This window comes from Diplotaxodon limnothrissa, linkage group LG13 (assembly GCF_057381915.1).
Source record: "Diplotaxodon limnothrissa isolate DT_005_m linkage group LG13, D_limnothrissa_male_GT1.1, whole genome shotgun sequence".
Classification (NCBI taxonomy): Eukaryota; Metazoa; Chordata; class Actinopteri; order Cichliformes; family Cichlidae; genus Diplotaxodon; species Diplotaxodon limnothrissa.
Window position 1 is genome coordinate 16,037,277 of NC_140608.1, and position 21,776 is coordinate 16,059,052.

The window sequence follows — 21,776 nt, forward strand, 5'->3', positions numbered from 1 at the left end:
AAAAAGTCAGAATTCTGGGATTAAAGTCAGAATTCTGACTTTTTTCTCAGAATTCGGGAAAAGAAGAAAAAAAAAAAAGACGTGCCCACTTTCCCCCCCCCCCGTGTGGCCCTAATCCTATTCCGTACTTTAGAACCCAAACTTTCACAGATATTTTCAAAAGTAGACTACATGGCTACATCCGTGATTTTATGAGAATTAAAACACCGGAATCCACAGACAAAGAGGGGTGATTAATTGCTTTTGTCTAAATTTTGCATTTGTTGCATAGTGACCAGCAAAAGATGTCTGCAGAACATAAAAGTATCACGTCACAGCGAAGTTAACATTAAAGGTTTTGGTTAAAGAATTTTATCACTTCAACACTTATCCAAAGAGATATTTGTGAAAAATGTATTAAAATTTATTTGTTAACAAAAAGGTAACACTTTAATAGTAAATTGACTGACTTACTCTAGTTTTGTTTTCATTTGATTCAGTTTAGTTTTTTGTTTGTTTCTTTACTGGACAATGAAATTGTAATTCTTAATTTTTCCCAATAACTTTTCAGTAAACACATATTAAAATGATTATAAAGTTAATGTAAAGTTGTATCTAATATTTGAAAATGGTTTATAAATGTTGTGTATCTAGAGCCATTTGGATAATAACAAGTTATTATTATTATGAAGTTAAAACAGTTATTAGTTTACTTTAGGCAGGTGGCGTGGCACTGACATAAAACACAACAGTGAGCCTAAAGTGTCATGGTCATGCCCTATTTCACTGTTTTCTCATATTTATTTGCACTAGCTATTATATTGTGGTTAGGGTTTAAAAAACACCAAGTTAAAGAGTTTTAGGACATGTGAGAATAAAGATGTCACATGGCTGGGAGAAGCATCAACTGTGGCTTATACCTGCCTAGTTATTCAAGAGTTCTTTATTTAACTACAGATTAAGAATAAAGACTTACTAATTTTGTTGAGACATGTGAAGTTAGTTCAGACAGGTGAAAATAATAGTATGTGAATTTAATTAACTTTGCTTTTTGTCCCCATTCTCTCAGTGCTCATTACCTTTAAATGGAGCCACACACTGGCAGAAGTAATTACCAGGCTGGTCAATGCAAGTGGCTCCATTCTTGCAGGGAGATGAAGCACACTCGTCAATGTCGAGTTCACATGTTGTACCTTTGACGGGAAAGAACACAACTTGATAAATATGCTATGCCGAAGAGTGATCGACGTAAACATTCAGTAATTCAACCAATTAAAAATGACCTTTCCTGTATTATTATCTATGCTGTACCGCATGTTCTTGCTGTTACTTTACATCAATCTTTCACCTGACGAAGAAAAGCAAATTGAATGTGGATAAACAACATGTACTTTTGGCATTCTTTGTGGGGAGGGGATATTGCGGACCTTAATGCTACACACAGAGAATGAAAGAAGTGCTAAACAGAGCTATAATACCATAAAGGGTTTCCTGCTGTGCTGCAGCAACGTAGCTGGAGCAGCAAGAACATCCTCTTTCTATTTTACATATCATTTGTCAACATGCAAAAAGAAAAAAGTTTTAAATGCATAATCCTTAAGAATTTTAGAAAGAAGAGAAATCACCTCCTTTGTGCGTGTAAGATTTCACAGGATTGAGCACTGCACCACTTCTATTTTTGGGTCTGCACTGTGAGAATTATTAGCAAATTGCTAGGAAACAGTTCAAAAGCCATTGTTGTCGTTGACCTTTAAGTTTGGGAGTCTTACCTGTGGTTTAATCTACAGTCAACTTTGCACTATAAACAGTGAGCATCGTAGCACCACATGTAAAGCAAAAAGCACTACAGGATAAGATGAGTGCAAACGTAACACCGCTCTACTAATTGCTCCTAAATAACCATGACCATTTTACACCTAAATACAGCAAAGCAGAGGAATGACTATGGCTGTAGATTCATGTTCACATGTTAGTGCGAGTCTGAACTATAAACTGCTAGCATAAACGTACAGTACAGTGCTTCATAGCCCAAGATCTGTTGCAGATTTAGTACTTGTTCAACCTCAGAGACATGTTCACGTCCACAACCCCCATTTTTGTGAAGTTTTATTGCTTCTCTGTTTATTTGTACTGGAAAACTATTCACACATTATGCAAAATAAATATATGTATAGGATGTCACATCACACATTACAGAAGTATTCACATAAAGTGCATTCACTGACCTGCAAAGCCAGACATACAGAGACATCCGTAGGCATGAACTAGGTCAACACAAGTGGCATTGTGCAGGCAGGGAGAGGACGTGCACTCGTCTATGTTGACTTCACAGTAGATGCCTATAATGTTAACAAGCAGCAGCAGTCACAAATGGTCAAAAAGTGCCATACAGCACAGATTTGACTGAAGGAAAGAAATATGCTTTATTTGGCATGACGGTTAAATGTGTATATGCATGTATGCTCAACAGGTAATTTTGACTATGCCTACATAGTTGCATTAACAACCATGAGCAGGTGTACATAATAAAATGATTGATGGGCACACACACATTCTATAGAATACAGACTATTGACTTGCTGTTCTGTCCTTGTTTTTTGCTCAAGATAGAGAGCAGATTAGCAGCAAACTAACCAAGCAGCAAGATGATTTTTTTCCTTCACTATCGCTGTTTTGCACATTTACTCTCTGTAAGCTTTAGAGGAGGCTGTTACATAGTGTGAAATGCCAAAATGATAACGGGTCTTTGAATTACACCAACATTCCATGTAATTACAGTGTACTGTTTGTGCTGCACTTGTAACACTATAAACAATAGAGCTGTTTTTTTTAACCTCATCTCCTCCTTTGTGGATCTTTTCTAAAGATTTGCATGGTGGAAGCATTAACACATCGGATTAGTCTTGCTGCCCATAGTGACGGTCAGCTTTCCCAGAAATAATTATCTAAGTGATCTCTCTTTAGCACAGTCGAGACATCCAAGTTTTTGTGGGTTTTTTTCAAAGTTTTTGTCCAGTAATGAATGCTACATGACATTTTATTAAAGCAGATTTTTATACCTCTGATTAGCAAGAGTGTAGTTGGGTTAAAGTAAACACTGCTTTTGCTTATTTTACTCAACACTTATGTTAAAAATAGCCACATCTGGAGGCATCAAATCCAAAGATATTTGTTTCCAAAAATCCAAAAATTACATTTACAGCAAGGAAATATTTACACAATTTTAGCATTACAATTTAAACTTACTGTATTACCTGTTTAAGGAAACATTTTTCAAGAGCTATGACTATAAGACATTAAATACATTCAGTGAAACTTCAGAAGCACCACATCCAACCTCGAGCCTGTAAAGTTTTATGCACTTTAAGATCATTTTCATACTTCAGCTGTGGGCAATAAACTCTTAACACTTTGATTTTTCTCAAAATTGGATCACAAATCAAACTGCTAGCACTGTTTAATAAATATTTTAAAATACATTTTAAGGAAGCTGTAAATATATAGTAATAAAACAGAACAAGAAAAAAATACATATTTGTGTATTAAATTAATATATGATCTTACATTCATGGCATTGTGTCAAAAACAAACATACATTTTCCGTGTTGCATTAACAATAAATTACATAATATATGGATATTATATTTTTACTATGCTTGCTAATGTTTATAGACATTTGCCAGTTATTTCGAGTGACTCTTGCTCAGCTTTATTTTCATAGGTCACACATATAAGTTTGAGCAGTCATGGTAAGAACCATATAAAATACCTGTGATCCCAGGGGGACACTGGCAGCTGAATGAGTTGAGCTCATCTACGCAGGAGCCTCCATTGCGACAAGGCTGGCTGAGACATTCATTCACTTCAATCTCACAATTATTTCCTAAGAAAATATAAAAGAAGGACTGCATGTTGACAAATTGCTTCTGTGAATAAAATGCCACTTTAACTCACAAAGAATAACTTCAAGATAGCTTTCACTTACCAATAAATCCTGGTGCACAGAAGCAATTGTAGCCGTTCAAAGTGTCTTTACAAATGCTCAGGACTCCACATGGCTCTTTTTCACAGTCATCAATGTTTATCTCACAAAACTGGCCTGTTAAACCTGTGGAAAAAGGGTGAGAGTTTCTACGGGATCTCTCATTTTTACATTGCATTTCTTTAAAGTTATCCCTTTAGGATGCTTGATAACATACCGTTGTTGTTTTTTTTAAATCTCTGAAAGTTATATTATTTATCTCTATAACTCGAGAAAATGACAAAACGTACACTGAGTGTACTATTGTTAAGGAAAAACAAAAATGTAAATATTTATGTGGAATTTTGGACTCTGAAACAGTGTTTTTGGGACTTTTCTGCACATATTTTATTGTGCAAGGTTGCACATGTGCACACATGAGCAAGATAAGCTGATACCATAAAAAAGAAATGCATAGTACCCACAATGGTTTGGAAGAAGAAGACTGCGAGGAAGCAAATGTTAATAACAGAGCAGGGTTAAATAAAATTCCAAAATGTCTTTGTGTTTCATGTTAAGGGAAGACATGCGGTTATTGTTGCAGTGTGTTATAGGAGAAATAATTAATGAAAACATAAGCCTTTTTACAAGAAAACCCCAAAGTGCACCTTTTAAGCATAAAATCAACATGCATTAAAAATGTAAGATGTTTGTCATGAGCATGTTTGGTTTGAGGCTTTTTAAAACTACAATTTTCTTCTGTTTTAAAAAAACCCAAAAAAAACAACTGGTTTTACTTTCAAATGAAAACACAGCACTTCATACAAGCAATGAACCCTCAGTGCCTTCCACACTGTTCACTTAAAGCTATGAAAGAACTTCTTAGAGAAGGAAATTAGTCATTCGAGATGTTGTAGGTAGACGACAGTTGATTGCTAATGAAATTGTTTTAGCATTTCTAAACAATTTGCAAAGATTGTCCTATTTTATTAACATTTTACTAAGTACCAAAATTATCAGTGTGATCTGGAGGTTTAAACATTTGTTATAACAATTCTTTGTGGCCACTGCTAGTACAGTAAGTGCGGCAATCACCAGTACAGGTTGCATTTTTTATCAAATAGAAATGAAGTAATGACTGCAATTTCGGATTGAAATATTTCATGTTATAATAATAGATGTGCTTACTTGTATTTTATCAAAGGGATACATTGCTAAAGGAACACTTGTGGAGTCTACGTGGGCAAAGAGGAATCCTAAACGTCACCACTGCTTTGAAGTCAGCTCACAACCTGATGAACTGAGCCTTGACTTACACATTTCATAAGACTGTTATGTGTTGTTGCTTAAGGCCAAAGAGATTAGACTCCCACAGAGAAGAAAGCTGAACAAGTAAAAGGCTCAAACTGGGAGTGTGTCTGCTATATACATGATTCATTCAAGGAAATGCCGCACCTGAAACAAGCCCCTGCAGAGTGATGAACCCACCTGGTAAACAATCACACTTGAACCCTCCTGATAGATTGACACACGCTGAACCATGTTGACACAGGCCATCAACGCAGTGGTTTATAGGTGTTTTGCAGTGCCGCCCAATGTACCCATGTTGACACACACATCTAGAAGTATTTTCCAGCTTTTCACAGAGGATGGTTCCCTCGGGGTTGCAGGGATTTGACACACATTGGTTTACCGATGAGGAGCAATCTTTGCCAAGGTATCCTGTAAGAGGTGGGATCAAAGGCATGGTTGATGCTATGTGCTGTGTACAGTAAGCTGTTCCACATCTGTCAAAAATCATGAATTGTGATTTCATGTAAATATGTCATTGCCAGGATTTTTAGTCCTTGCTGACTTGCATAATTCAACCAGTCAGCGTATATATCAATAAAGCCAAAGAGAGACTTCAGAAATAGTACAGGAAAACATACAGTCAGCCTTTTCACCAATCTGAATATGTGTATATTGGCTTCTAATGATATTCAATTGGAGGTAAAATATGTGTTGATTATTCCACAGAAAACAACAACAGTGATATGTTTTAATGTGCACTAACGACTGAAGTTACAAAAGGGATTGGGCGTCTAATTAAGTGATGCTCAGTGTGGCTACATCAATTAAATAACTTAATACTATTTTTTATGAAGCCCACTGTTCAACATTTATAGATTAGTGACTGGAGCAATGAGTACGTCTGATCAATATGTCAAAACAAAGATTAAATAAATGTATGCCAGTCTGCTGTGTAAAGGCTCGTTCAATACCTGCCGGACAAATGCACTGCGTTTCCCCAGTCAAGCTGTAGGAGCAGGTTCCTCCATTTTTGCAGAGGTCTGGTGTACACGGAGAGTCGAACAATGAACAATTTTTTCCTGAAAAGGTAAACATTGTTAACAAGATTGTTAATTTATCAAGGTGATGACGAACGATAGGACTGGAAACGTACAGAAACGTCTCAACAAGGTGACACACAAATGAATTTGACTGTAGCGAGGAAAGACCATTAAAGTGAGAAGTGTGTGTTTTAGTAATGAAGTCAGTAGGGGAGATAATGCTGTGTAATTGCCATATCTTTGCACTTTTAGTGTCTATCAAGTTTTTTTCTCACCGCTGAAAGCACACATAGTTTATTGAAAAATATGTTTGGGTTTTCTTTGTTAAACATATATGGGTTGGAATGAAAGTTTCATTAATATCCTAATTTAAAAAAACTAAATGAACATGTATTAGTTAGGGAAATTACCCAAAGTAATTTAAATGTTTGCACTTTGTGCTTATTAAGAGGATAAAGTGCTGTTTTGGATTTCTGTACCACATGTTCTATATGTAGACAGATTTATCCAATATTCAGCTTATACGTGTGGATTTTTAATTATCAATTAGATACACTCTTACATTAGTAAAGCCAGATATTTTAATGGTTATAGCTGTTTAACATTCATTGAACTAGGCTATGTTCATCAAGGCCCACTGTGAAAATGATAACACAGATAACTCGCCAGTAAAGCCCGCAGGACAGATGCACTCATAGTCTGCAACCAGGTCAATACATGTGGAGTTATTGGTGCAGACACATTCATCATAGTTGATTTCACAGTTCAGCCCCTTAAATCCTCGTATGGAAAGAAAAGCAAAAATCACATATCAGATATGGTGTGTGAATGTCAGTAAACACCAGACTTGAAAAGATACTAATTACCCATAAATTACAACCCAAAGCAATTTATGGCTTTCATCTAATTTTACATGACTTTTTCCACAAGTTAACAAGGTAGAGAATACACTGTGCCACAGGAAAATAAGATGTATGTTTTCACTCTGCGTGCTCACCTGTTTATGATTTTTTTTCATGGTGGTTAATTCTGAGTTATCTCACTACATTTGATATTTAAAAAATTAAAAGGTTGAAGTCATCATGTAAAAGTGAATGCTGCCAATTTCTGACATTTTAGTCCCTCATAAATATATTCCACCGTGTGGTCACGCTACAAAATGACTATCATTAGCACTGTCACACACTGCAGCTACAGGAGGCCCATGACTAATGCTTGGCTATCAGCACCATCGGTGCAGGTCAAATTCTCATCATTTCTCAAACTGACCATGGAACCAATTTCCACCTCTCTCCAAGTCATAAAATTTGACAATTATCCTGACTTCATTAAAAATGCATAACAGGCTTCACCCACAATCACAGATTAATCAGAGGTATGTCTCACAGGTAAGATGTCAACCGGACCAAGAAATTACAGGAAAAATAGGTGTGATTTATTTCTTTTACACTAATGACACACGTGACAATTTCTGATTGAATGATTTTATGTGATCGGAGAAATCTAAGCAAATACTTGCCAACCTTGAACTGCAAACCAGGAGATTCAAAATGTTTAACTGAATATTATCCTGAGTAAAGCTAGCAATCAGCTTTGTATGGTTAAAAAAAAAAAAAAACAGCTGTTGGGGAGAGTACAGTACCTTTACACAGATTTTAATTGAATTCTGCTCTTAGCTCTATTAGCTTCGTTTCAATTTTGACAAAATTCTATCCTGACAAATGAGACGGGGAACAATAATCTTATGTAGTTATGCTGGAATTGAGTCCTTGCAGATTCCGTGAAGGCCTGTGTGGATAACACTAGTTATTTCATTTTTGTTCAGGACAAATCCAATAGATCTAAGAGAGTCTGTGCTGCAATGCAATGCACAAGAATTCCACTGTTCACTTGAAAGCAATAAACTTACTGAATGTACCGTGCATTCTTCTGACATAGTGAAAAGATTTTTTGTGCAGGGGAGAGGAATCTGGAGGGGTTGGTTCAGTTCATTTCATGCATTAATGAGCTCATAAGATGAGAATTTTGGAGAAACTGCTGTAAGGTAGATAAAAATATGTGTTGCAATTGCTAAAATTATTCAAAATACAGTAAACTATTACAGATGTTTTGATTCTTGAGATTAAAACTGAAGTAGATATCACTGTGAAATTAGAGCTCGGCTACTTTAAAAAAGGCAGAAGAAGCGACAAAGCAATTAAGAAAAATTCTTTACCACATTCAATTCTGTTTAAACAAAGTATTATGTCTTACAGTAAGTATCAGTCTACAGTAAAGTACACAAATGGTGATGGTGCCCTCATTTTGTCACCTGGATACTTTTATAAGAGTTTTCCTTGTAGCAAAAAATAAAAAGCCTCGCTTCGCGAATCACTTGAATCGCAGCTGCAGTGAAAATAAGTCAATGTCTTTTCATCTCTGCTTGCCCATTTATCCCTAAGAATAAGAAAACGACCTCCAAATGGAAAAAAGAAAAGAATGTAAAAGTGTTTCTGAATAGCTATTTCATTTAAACCATGGTTATAACTTTAGGGCTGCAATTGCTTGACTGCCCACTTAAAAACCAACAAAGTCTGAATAAGCAATATAATGATATTATCTTGACTTTTGGGACATATAATTGCATTACAACTTACCCTCTGAGCATAAGCACTGATACATGTCAATGCCATCCACGCAAATGCCACCATTCTGACATGGGTTTGACTGGCAGTCATTAAGATTTACTTCACAAAACGACCCTCCAAACCCTGCAGCATATGTAGAAAGAAAGAAAGAAAAAAAAAAAGCATTATTTGAATCCTTTTTGGCTGGTTTTATTTCTCAGTCAATTAGGATCAGCATGACTTTGTTTTCACAAACAAAAGCTGGTTTTCAAAGCTCGTATTGATTCAAAGAACTTGCTGGGCACATGCAGACTCAGCTCACTGGATCATTTAATCATGTTTAATAAGAGGCAGTCATTGCCCTTCTGATTTATTACATTAAACAAGCCAAATCCAGTGATTTTTAAGATCAAAGTCAATCAATACACAAAGGCCATTACAAAGAGGAAACATGCCAGTGTTTTAAGCACATTATTTCTGGTGCTACACAAGCTGTGTGTGGGTTAATGTCCCACTTATCTGCCACAGAGTAGTTGTTTGAGTGTACACAATGTTTCACACACAGTTATCCAAATGTAACGGTCTGAAGATGACCTTCACAATTAGAAATTTAGCAAAGATTAAAAGGACAAGGAATTTGTCTTACTGCAGGAAAAGAAGTTTATAAGTTTGCACAATAAAAGTCACGGGGTTAAAACGAAGAGAAACAGAAGAAAACAAACCCAGCTGCTGTGTTCTACAATCCTGAGTTAAATAACTTCATTCACTAAACTCTCTTAATGTAATGCCAGTGCAAAATGAAACATTTCCCAATCAACTTTCATGTTTTATTCATATAGAAATTACACATTTGCATGCAAAATCGACCAATCTGAGTTCATTCTCAGACCACGGATGGGTATGCTTTAGCGTATGTACTAAATATTAGGTCAAAAAGTTGGCAGCGTGGGATAGTGAGTATAGTGAGGGGCATGAGTAACATGTTTTACAACACCTTAGGCTCAAAAGCATTCGATAATATGGATGCCAAGACTGTCGACAAGAAATATCTAAACAAAACAGCACCTCACAGCTTGCCCTTGAGAAGTGTTTTAGGGAGAGCAGCTAGCTGCAGGTTGCTTGCATTTACATAAGAAATCACTCACGATCCTTCACTGTGACATCTGCCGAGCATAAATGCAACGGGGGTAATGAAGTTACGGTTATTGATTAGGTTACATGGACTTTTATGTAACAACCATTCGTTTGCAGAGATAGAGGTGCTGCTGAGGACTAGTGTTGGCTGAATTATGACTGGTATGGCTAGCAAATGTTTATTATTCCAAGTACCCTAACTGCATCCAGAAAAAAAAAACTGCATGATTCCCCTTGTGTGTACTTACACAGCACCAAACTCACACACGCTACTGACTTGTAAGTCTCTGAAGCCTGGATAACCCTGGCAAGCTTCAGAGTATCTTAGAGATCAAGCCCCTTCCACTTACTCTTGTCTTATCCCTGTCACTTCTGGCAGCGACATGCTGTGATAACAGTGACATCCACATGGAAGGGAATCCAAGAGATTTGACTGACACACAAACAAAATTAAGTTTTTGGGTTTTTTTTTTAAGAAACCGTGACATCATCCTTTGAAAATCAGCATTTTTTTATCAGACAGTTTGGAACTTAAAAAACATAATGCATCAGTGTAGGTGCAAATTTTAATATATGATCTAAAAGAAGAAATTTTTCTGCAGTAAAGTAAGGCATGAAGTGATGATCTTTCTAATGAAATAATGATTTGCAGAGAACTGACATTTGCGAAGCTTAATTTACCAGTGAGTCAGTGGAGGCAATTTCATTTTTATGTAATTTTTTTCACTGTAAATATGTGGACAAATAAGCAGGCAAAACACAGATTTGTGTGCTTACTTTTAACCTGTTAAAAGACTTGCTCACCTCTTTCACATGTGCAAGAGAAATTCTGTCCATCCTTGGTCTTGGTGCATTTTAATGTATGTTCACTGCACATTCCAAACGAGCAAAGGTCAATATCCAAAGAGCAATCTTTCCCCTTGAACCCTGAAACAATGCAAAAGCAAAAATCAGCAAAACCTTGAGGAATCAAGGCACAAGCATTGAATACATAAACACACAAAATGCAACACGCCTTTATGGCTGCATGTTTTATTAGATAAAGACAGCTTTTATTCAGCAGATTAATGGACGTATTGATTTTTCTCCTTGCAATCTACCTGCTATGCAGTATGCTAATTGAGTGAATCATTGACAGGGACCTACCACACCGGACTGATCTATATCACATTATCTACCCCTACACACGCACATCTGCATGTCACTGATAGATACCTCTGTCAATATCTACTGCTGCAAATAAAGAACAGACAGATTTGGAGACTGGTATGCATTAAACGTTTCCAAAAATAGATAAATATGAATGGGAAGAGTCTTAAAATAGATCACCTTTTAATATGGGCAAAACTAATATGGAGTAATACTGAAAAAATATGATAGTGCTAGTCTAGTTATATTTCCATCGCAAATATCTGTGTGAAGTTGCCGTCAGTTCTCTTGGATTGTGTAATGCATTTAGCTAGAAGTGGACTTCACTTTCTTTAGACTGTAACCTGAATCCAGACCAGCTTACTTTCCACCAGCACATCTGATGACCTTCCAACTACCCTTTTTCCCCATTAAATTATGTATTACCTTGGCTAGTTAATGGACAGCTATTGCCTCCAACAGAGTGTTTCAGAAGTGTTTAATAACCAATTGTGCATGCAGTTCACTCTGAGGTTAATGTTGCATGAAGGAATGTCACATTTACAGTGTCACCATCTCCAAGTGGGACTCCCTATCCTATCTGACACCTACTAGTGGCTCAGTCCTCAGATGAATGAAAAAAAATTATAAAAAATTTCTTCTGGTTTCAAAATTCATACCCACAAGATATTCTAATGAAACACGCATTTACATTGAGTAAGTTTTGGGTTTAGCCTTCATTAATGATCTGCTTGTTAGGTAACATGGTAGAGTACAAACTATACTCTCTGGCCACATTGTTAGGTGTAACTGTTCAGAGCTATCTAATTAGCCAATCAATTACAAGGTAAGAATTCAATGCATTTAGGAACGTAGACATGGTCAAGAAGATCTGCTGAACGTCAAACCGAACATCGGAATCGAGAATAAAGGTGTATTAAATGACTTTGAACATGGCAAGGTTGTTGGAGCCAGATGGGCAGAGCAGTTCAGAAACTGCTGATCTACTGGGATTTTATACACAGCCAGGTCTAAAGTTTACAGAGAATGGTCCAAAAAAAAGAGCGGCAGTTCTCTTGGTGAAAGTGCCTTGTTCATGTCAGAGGACAGAGGTGAATGGTCAGGCTGCTAGGACAGGCAAAGTCACCCAAAGAACCATGCATTAGAACCAAGGTATGCAGAAGATCCTCACTGAGCACACAATCCACTGGGTGCCACTCCTGTGAGCTGATAACGGGAAACTGAGGCTAAAATTCATACAGGCTCACCAAAACTGCACAACAGAAAATTAGAAAAAAGGTTGCCGTGTCTGGTAAGTGTCAGTTTCTGTTCAGACAACCAAATGGTAGGGTGTAAGCATAGATCCATTTTTGGCTTGTAGGCAGTGGTGTGTGGAATATTTTCTTGGCACAGATTGAGACCCTTAATACCAACTGATGATCTTTTAAACCACACCCATCCCTTTATGGTCACATTGTTTCCATCTTCCAATGGCTATTTGAAGCAGAATATCACGTCATGTCACAAAGCTCAAATCATCTCAAACTGCTTTCTTGAATAAGTTTGTTGTACTTAAATGTCAGGTACTAGCAAGGTGCATCCAACAAAGTGGTCACTGAGTTCATACACAATTCAATTCAGGTAATCTGCTATAACACCATTTAGCCTTTAGTTCATGTTAAATGTTAATAATCCAACTAGCTGCATTTGTATGAATCAGTTTAGGTCTTGCACATTTACACCTTGGTTTATTTTACAACATTCTCAATTCCTTAAAATTTGGTGCACTTTTTTTTTTTTTTTTTTTTTTTAAATTGGAACAGCGAGACGTCAGTGCTGTATTGCAATATTATTTTGCTATTTCTTCTTAACTAAAATATTATATCTTCAGAATGTGGGCAGTTGCTGAGTTAAACAAGTACCATCTTCACAGAACTTGGGAATCCCCCAGGAAATACAGCTGCGATCAACAAATGAGCACAACTGCCAATCAGTGTGTGTGTTTACCCATCTAGATGCAGCTTAAACTTTTTTTTCTGTCTCTAAAAAAACCACATTTATAAGACTGGCCAGTCTTGATTGAATAATCTTTACAACTCTTCTAATCTAATTCTGTTTCATATACATTTGGAAAAAAAATTAAATACTGTCACCCAATTCAAGCTAAACTGGAAAACACATATATGATGGACTGTAGCTCCAAACAAGACAAGGTGGCAGGAATGGACTTGAACACAAACAGGAGATCTTGTCTGATTCTTTTTGTGTGCTTTTTGTAGTAGGAAGCATGTATGTTTGACAGATTATCTAATTAAATTTCTCACGGGATAAAGTGATCAAAAGCACCTGTCTGTAAATCTGTCAGTGAAATTATAACCGTAATGGAACCATTACTCACACACTGGTGTTCTGTTTTTGACAAAATCTAATTTGAGAAAAAGGCAGAAAATAATAAGATCAGATTATTTACAGTGATGCATTTTTTAATATCTGCAAGGCCATAAAATACACGTATAACAGGCGCTGTTTCAAGTTACTTTTAATTCAACTACATGTGTTTATTTATTTGTTTATTCAGCGCCTTGAGGCAACTGTGGTTGGGATTTGGTGCTTAAAAAAAAATGAACCAAAATGACTTGAATTGCATATTGTATACAACTTTTCTACTATTTTATATATTAAGAAAAAAATGGGCAAAATGACCTACTGCTCGACACCAAAGTGTTTTTTCTTGTCCGGTCAGCACCTATGTTTTGTGGGATTTATTTTCAAATATTTATCTGTAAATCCTGTTTTGTGGATTGTGATTGTTTGCAGTTCAATGTGACATTGGGCGTGTTATGCCAAGCGGCCTGGCTGTGGCATTCTGACGCGCAATCAAGTAATGAATCAGTATTTTATTACCACTGCTCTCGAAGGACTACAGCACCTCCCTCTCTCATGGACTGATTATGGACCCTTCTTATAACATTTGTTATAAATATGCTAAATGTGGAAAACCTGATTAAAGAACAAGCTCACACCTACAGTAAGCAGAAGCTGAATTACTGTATATGTGGACAAATCAGTGTTTTACAAAACAGGAAAGGCCGTATCTTTTTTCTGGGTTTACTGGCAATCAGTTTCAACCGTGGTTATAAAAAGTAAATTTTAAAATGCTAACAGTTATTTTTTGTAACCCCAATCTGCAATACCAATTTATAGTTGCCTCAGGTAGAACCTTTTTCTTGCATTGAAACTTTCTGAAGAACAAAGATCTCTGGTAACTTTGTGCATTTTAAACAAAAAAGTGAGAAGCAAAGAAAGAAGTTGGATGTAACTGCAAGAAATTTCAGCTATTCCCATGGTAAACGATAGAGAAAATTAATAGCATGATATTTTTATAAACATACTTAGTTATACACAAGTAGACGATACTTACCAGTTGGACAGTGACAAATGAAGTCATTTATCAGATCCATACATGAACCTCCATTTAGACAAGGCTGTGGCCAGCAATCATTTACATTTTCAGAGCAGATCCTTCCTGCAGGGGTTTATACAGTATTACAGGACAAAACAAAACACTTTAAATATGTCTCTACCACAGATGTGACTGTCAGCCTGCCAGTTTAACAATTATTCCAGTGAAGTCCAACACGTGACTCATATTTGCAACCAGAACAACAATCAGAACATATGCAGTACAAATTTCTGCTTATTGTCCTCGAATCACATCAATAAACCAGCACCTGGTTTTATTTCATGAGGCAGCTGATTACTTCTGATTCTAGCGGCTCAAAATGTGATTGAATGATTATGTGTTCAGCATGTTGCTGCTTGCGTGCATGCATAAATGCCGTAGCCCTGGTTTTAGTATCCTCAGGGCAAGAGTTAGGAACGGAATTGATTAAAGATTTTACTGACAAATTTAAAGCTGCGCCAGGTCTGGCCTCTGGCAATATTTCAGCCCTCTTAGTTCTCGGTGAGCCAGAGAGCTCAGAGAACTAACAGCCAGACATCCTCGGGCACTGCTCGTCTATCTGCACGGCTGTCTATACCAAAGGTAATTGTACTTTCACCATCATGACCCCATACACTGGTAGGCACTCCCTTAATCATGTACTGTAAGGTACTCAGATAATTAAAGCATCTGCTGACTGTACCTGCACATACATTCTCTACTAGATATTGTATACCCAGTTCAATAGTAAATCAGCCACCCCCATTAGCTTAGCTAACTGATTTTACTTTAATTCACCGCTGTTTACACATTCACATCACTTGTAAATCAGGTTGGTACTGAATAAGTAATATGTGAAGTAGCTTTAAAAATTTTTGTTTTTGTTTATCTCTTTATGCAAATAATTCAGGGACCACAGTGATGTATACTCTGAGAGCTGTTAGAGTGTTCAGATTATAAAACCACTGATGCGATATTCTTAATCTCTTGTATTGCTCTTTAGATACAGGTGATCCAACCGAATGTCAAACTAGCAAATGATGCAGTGAACGACGGTCAAGTTAAGGTTGATGTTTTCACACAGGAGTTTAGCTGCTCCTCTCTATTGACCTACCACAGCAGCTGCACCATCACTTGCAAAGCCAATAAGCCATGCACGTAGCATTTCTTCAGAGGCCCCTTAACAGCAAGGGTTTCTAACAGCAGTATATGAGACAGCAGCCCCAGTGCACAAGTGCAATTCAACAACTTGAAATGAGAAGCTGCAAATCTCTCCTTTGTAGGGAATTCTGATGTAGGTGATCAGGCGTGTGTTTGACACTCTGTAGGAATGTTTCTAGGATTTTTCCTCACACTCTGAATCTTTTTCATTTTTGTTATTTAGCTAACAGTTATTTTCACTCTGCAGTGCTTAGTGATATAATGAAAAGTTGGAATGGAACCGGATACACGTGGGAAAAAAGTAATTCGGTGAAGGCAGCAAGATGTAGACCATATATAGATAAAGTGGGGGGAAAAAGATTAAGAAAACTCAAAGAAGTCCTGTGAAAAAGTAAGTACATCATTTGAGGACACTTTATTAGGCAACTTTATTAAAGCTGCATGAATGGCTGATTCTTTGATTAAGTGATTCTTTGCTTTCTGCCACAGATTTGCTGCTGTGCTTGGGATCACTGCCCTGTTGTTTGGGTCGAGCCAATTTCTTTCAAGCTTTGGGTCTCGGACAGATGGCCTCACATTTGACCTTCTATTATTATAGAGGTGTTCACAATTACTAATGATCAGTCAGTAAAACACACTTCCTCATCCCCCCTTGCTGTTACTTACCATCTTAATTTACATGGATGCAGTAAGGGGGAACGTTTTTCACAGGACTGCAAAGAGTCATGTAAAAAATTTCTCTTTAACATGACTGCCTATAAAATTTTAATTTTATTGCTTTACTCATTAAAAATTATGATAAACTTGCTAATTATATGTTCCATAATTAGCACACTAAAAACTGCTCGAGAACCTCATATTCCTGTCACTGGTACTATTAATGATTGTAAACAGCACTGCATTCACATCAGATGGTCTCATACCCTCAAATCCTGGGGGACAGTGGCACCGATAATCACTGATTAGGTCCACACAGGTGGCACCATTTAAACAAGGGAGGCTGTGGCACTCATTTATTTCCACTTCGCAAAGCGGTCCTTCGAATCCAAGCATGCAACGGCAGGTGAAGTTATACTGCTGGTCCAGACAAAAACCATGTTCAGAGCAGCGGTGGTCAACACAGTAATCAATGTCCTCTTCACAGTAGATGCCTGTGTATCCTCTAGGACAAAGGCAGCTAGCAACAGATCAAAGAGAATCTCTTAATACTGTATAGAGTTAGAAGAATTCTTTCAAGCCTGAAGGAAAAGAGCAGTAAATGTAACAGCTTTTACAATCATTGACATTCTGGTGGCAGAACAGCCCCAAGACCATCAGGATTTGAACACTAACCTGTAACCATCAATCTCATCCATACAAGTGCCTCCATTTTGACACCCATGTTCAATACAGTCGTTGACATTTACGCGGCAGTCCTGCCCAGACCATCCAGGGGTACAGATGCATCGATAAGCATTGCTGTTATTTAACACACAGCGTCCTCCAAAGGCACAAGGCTGTTGATTGGAAATAGATGTTTTTAGATACACAAATCATGAAACAAGATATGCTCTTTCATGTGCAACTCTTTTATTTTGTATGATATTTTAAATGGGGCTGAGCTTATTCAGATTAAAGAAAATATAACCATCTTTTTTTTCTCCGAATCATTTCTTGCCCCTGGATCCCTGAAAATGAGCTTCATTAAAATAGCACGACAAAGTCATGAATACTGATTCATGCTTTATACTGGGGTCACTCGGGATTCCATGTAGCAGCTACATGTCATACAAGACAAGATCAATGGTCACTGAAGGCTAAACCTCCCGAGAGGAAATAAAAGTACACCTGCCAGCATGTGGATGCCACCGGGGAAAAACAAAGGGGCAGGGGAAAAGCTTGCTTGTGGAAAGGTCTATAATACAGGCATCATGGCACTTCTGTACAAGGGCCAACACAAGCATTGCTACACAGTGAGCGATCATCTCCATCTGTCATCTGAAGCACTTTCTCTGTTTACGCATACATAATATACACATACAAACATATACATCCAAATCAGGTGGCCTTTTCAGTTCTGTAAATGTGCAAACGTTGTTCATGCCAAACACAATCCAAAAATCCTGCCAAAGACAATTCCAGCGTTGCTTTCCTCCAACATAATTTCTTATGTACTATATATGGAAACTGCATTTAAAAAAAAAAAATCTAAGATTTACTACACTGTTAACTAACTGTTAACATTATGCTTTTTATTGTTTTTATTTTTCACACAGCGAATGTCACCAGCGCAGCCGCAACATCCGATGATTGCTATGTTTAGGGATTTTCACTTGGTGCCAATCTTCTATTCATAAAAGAAAACCATTATGAAAGAATATTCACCATTTCAGAAAAAACACTGACTCTCTGAAACCCACACCTTCTGAAGTTTTAGTTTGTCGAGATATGTCGCAGTTATATCCAAAACTTTGTCTAGCATAAAAAAATAAAACAAATCCACAAAATGATATTACTGAGAAGTGAGCTTATTTATATTTGCAGACAGTAGACGAGGACAAAAAAAGCACGTCAAGATTTTTTTTACACACCTGAAGGTGCTGAGGACAGGGTACACAGCAGGTATACTCAAGCCCATAAGGGAGATCCAAACACTCAGTATTTGGTGGGCATGTGTTGTTGGACAGGGCACAAGCATCTATGTCAACTTCACAACTCTTTCCTTGAAAACCTGCAAGAAAAGATGTAATACATGCAATCTGACTCGAGCGATGCTGGACCACAAAAAACAGAAGTCCTGAAATCAGTGCCACTAGTATCTAATATAAGTCATGGAATTAAGGCTGCTCCTCTATATATTTAAGAAACAAGGGCAAAACTGACCCAATTGTGGGTCAGCGGGAGGATTGGCCCCATTTTGAAGCTCAGTCGATGATGCTCAGTGTCCTCCACCCCCCTATCTGCCTTCTGAATTTTTAATTTAAACCTGAACAGGCAAACCCTAGTAATGCGCTTTCATTTCCTCCTCTTTCTTGCTCTGTTGAAAAAAATGCATATCTGTATACCATACTTTGTGGCTGATAAAAAAGGTTTACTGTATCAGAGCAGACCTTTTTCCTACAAGAAACAAGAAATAATATCTGATGTTTGCTGTGCAAGAGGGTACACTTAGCATACCCTTTAAGTATATTTGAAGCGAGTGAATACTGCATTACTTTGACCCTACACATGTGCTGTTCTATTATGTTTAAACAACATAATATAGTCAAAAGCAGGATGTGCTTTAAAAAAAGGTCACAGTTACAGTGGTTTATAATTTCAGCCATGCACCAAGATTTTTCTTAGTACTCTGGTCCAGCAGTCTGTGGGCTATTTTTTCACATGGCAGAACTCCCTTCACCATAAGAAGATGCAGCAGATGAGGCATATGAGCGGAAGAAGCTTAGGTTTACTGAGATAACAGATGAGATTTAGCAGCAACGCTGGAAAGCCAGGGTATGCCCTGTGGAATTTTGTTACCATGGATCTGCGGCCACATCTAGTACCAGTTTACTCAGGGAGTTAGGGATTCATGATCAGGGATTATGGCAGGCTGCAGAGGCAGTTTCAGAGGCTGCGGAAAAGAACAACTAATGGGAACGGCGGAAAAGAAAAGACAACAGCTTGTGTGCAAAGTATGGATATCTCATATTAAATATAGGAGATAGAGGAAAATATGTGTGTTACGTAAGCTGTCCAACATCACTATAGCGGCTCTGTAATCATCTTACATGTTTAAGAGCTTTTTGGATTAGGCCTACATTGTGCAATATTGACATAGTGTTGATATCAACAGTAAAAGGGGAATTACGGCTATCAGAGGCAGATATTTTAAATATGTTTGTCCCTAAATATTCAGCCTGGCTGGTGTAGAGGGGTACAGTCCTGCTCAGCCCACAGAGCAGGTGTAACGGGGGTGGGACACGGTAACTGTTGAGCCTTATAGGGTGTCATGGGTGCAGTTCAACTTGACATCTGTGATGGGAGGTTCCCACTCAGTCCAAACAATGACATAACCATCAGCCCTCCCCCTCTAAAGTAGTGCTCATAGGATTGTTTTCTGCTTTTTTTTTTTTTTTTTTTAAATTGCTGGTCAGAGAATGAAATTGAGGATTCTCATTAAGACTACCAGCATGGTGGATACTAGGATGAGCCTCACTGTGGTGTGTTCTCCCATATTTAAGAAATTCATATTTGTTAACATAGTTTCATTATGCTTTAAAGGTTTGATGCAAGGGTCAGTAATTGTATCTTTTATAGTAACAGTAGAAGCAATAATTTAATTGACAAAATTCTAATAATAATGATCTGATGACTACAGTACACTCACCGGCCACCTCATTAGTTACACCTTGCTGTACTGGGCTGGACTTCTTTTTGCCTTCAAAACTGCCTTAATCCTTTGTGGCATAGTTTTACAAGGCGCTGGAAACCATTCCTCAATAATTTGAGCCATACTGATATTAAGATGTGATGCTAGTGGAGGCGAGAATAGAGAACTCCTGCAGGAAGCAGCCATCAGTAGATGGTATGCTGTGGTCAAAAACGGATAGACATGGCCAGTAACAATAGTGTTTAAACAAAGCTCAATTGGTATTAAGATGAAAAAGTCTAATGAGAATATTTTGCCCAAAACCATTACAACATGTGGTTTATGGAAAAATTCTACTAACTCAGTGATGCAGCAGAAATTGAGACACATCAGATATATCAAAAATATTCTGCTGTTCATTTCTGACAGTCCATCCATGCTATCTGTAGTCTCAGTTTCCTGTACTTAGAAGACTGGTACCCAGTGTGGTCTCCTGCTGTTGTGTTTAAGTTTGGTATGTTGTGTTCAGAGATGCTCTTTTGGTTGGTTGGTGGTTTTGGCTTGGTACAACCTTGGTGGTAATGAGTGGTTACTTGAGTTATTGCTGGCCTTCTATCAGCTCAAAGGATTCTGGTCATTCTAATCTAACAATAACGAGGTATTTTCACTCGAGAACTGCTGCTCAATGGAAAGTTTCACTGTTTTGGGGCCATTCTCTCGAAACCCTAGAGAGAGTAATGTGGGAAAATCTCAGTAGATCAGCAGTTTCTGAAGTAATCAGACCAGCTCGTCTGGCACTAACAACCATGCCAACTTCAAAGTCACTGAAATTACCTTTGTTCTCCATTGCTCAGTTTGGACTTTCTTGACCATATTTACATGCCTAAATGCATCGAGCTGCTGATTGACTAATTAGATATTTGTGTCAATAAGCATTTGAATACCTTTAGTTAATTCAGTGTATATATGAAGCTTTTTATGGTTAGGGTATGTGGTTATGTTCATCACATACATGTGCTTCTACAAGTTCCACCAGTTTGTGTGTGGTCCTTAAAAAGTAAATAAAAGGTGTTCTGCTTCTCAACACCTCTAAAAGAATAAGCAGTGTAGGAAATAGATGAATTAATAATACTCCAAGCTACTGTATCATTCACAGTCTTAGACAATGGGGAGTTATACCTTTGATACTTCAAGGACTGGCAGTTCATCAGTTGCTAAAAATACAATGCCACCTCTGAATGTCACCTTAAATTGTGACTCTAATGTGGCTTGCTTCAGCAACTGATGAGGCGAACAGACTCTGTGACCTGTGTGTCATTAACACTGATGTTGTGCTTTAATGTTTAATTGAACAAGAGTGAACAAACAGAGTTTCATTACCATGAGTGTTACATTTCCCCTAAGAGTCTACAACAGCTAAAAATAACAGTAGCAAATTCTTGCGAGAGAAGCGTCACCTGGACACAGAGATGCTCTGCCCACCATGTCTCGGGTCTCTATATGCAGTGAAATGTTCCAGTAAAGTGGGCAAAAGCAACTGCCAGACACAGAAACTGTGCTGTGCCAACAACAGAAAGCTCCCGTCAGTCGTCCATCAGTTACCATTCAGTGAATGTAAATTCAGACTCAGCCGGTGAGGCACAATAAGCAATTACAGAAAAATTATATTAATGTGAATTTCAGAGTATAATATTTGAGCAAT

General features: G+C 37.5%; 1 protein-coding gene across 2 annotated transcripts in view; it reads right to left on the reverse strand.

Annotated features, from left to right (window-relative positions):
- The window catches only part of eys (EGF-like photoreceptor maintenance factor), a 166,182-nt gene that overhangs the window by 129,437 nt on the left and 14,969 nt on the right, over positions 1–21,776 (reverse strand). The window contains exons 8-20 of one of the 2 annotated variants that reach the window (XM_085368758.1): positions 18,315–18,454; positions 17,077–17,240; positions 16,668–16,921; positions 14,563–14,667; positions 10,818–10,940; positions 8,910–9,023; positions 6,940–7,053; positions 6,205–6,312; positions 5,429–5,662; positions 3,965–4,087; positions 3,749–3,862; positions 2,205–2,318; positions 1,059–1,172 (exon numbers count right to left, since the gene is read on the reverse strand). In XM_085368758.1, coding sequence (XP_085224884.1) covers positions 1,059–1,172; positions 2,205–2,318; positions 3,749–3,862; positions 3,965–4,087; positions 5,429–5,662; positions 6,205–6,312; positions 6,940–7,053; positions 8,910–9,023; positions 10,818–10,940; positions 14,563–14,667; positions 16,668–16,921; positions 17,077–17,240; positions 18,315–18,454 — 1,821 coding nt within the window. The remainder of the gene's footprint in view (positions 1–1,058; positions 1,173–2,204; positions 2,319–3,748; positions 3,863–3,964; positions 4,088–5,428; positions 5,663–6,204; positions 6,313–6,939; positions 7,054–8,909; positions 9,024–10,817; positions 10,941–14,562; positions 14,668–16,667; positions 16,922–17,076; positions 17,241–18,314; positions 18,455–21,776) is intronic. The other variant, XM_085368757.1, reaches the window with a different exon arrangement.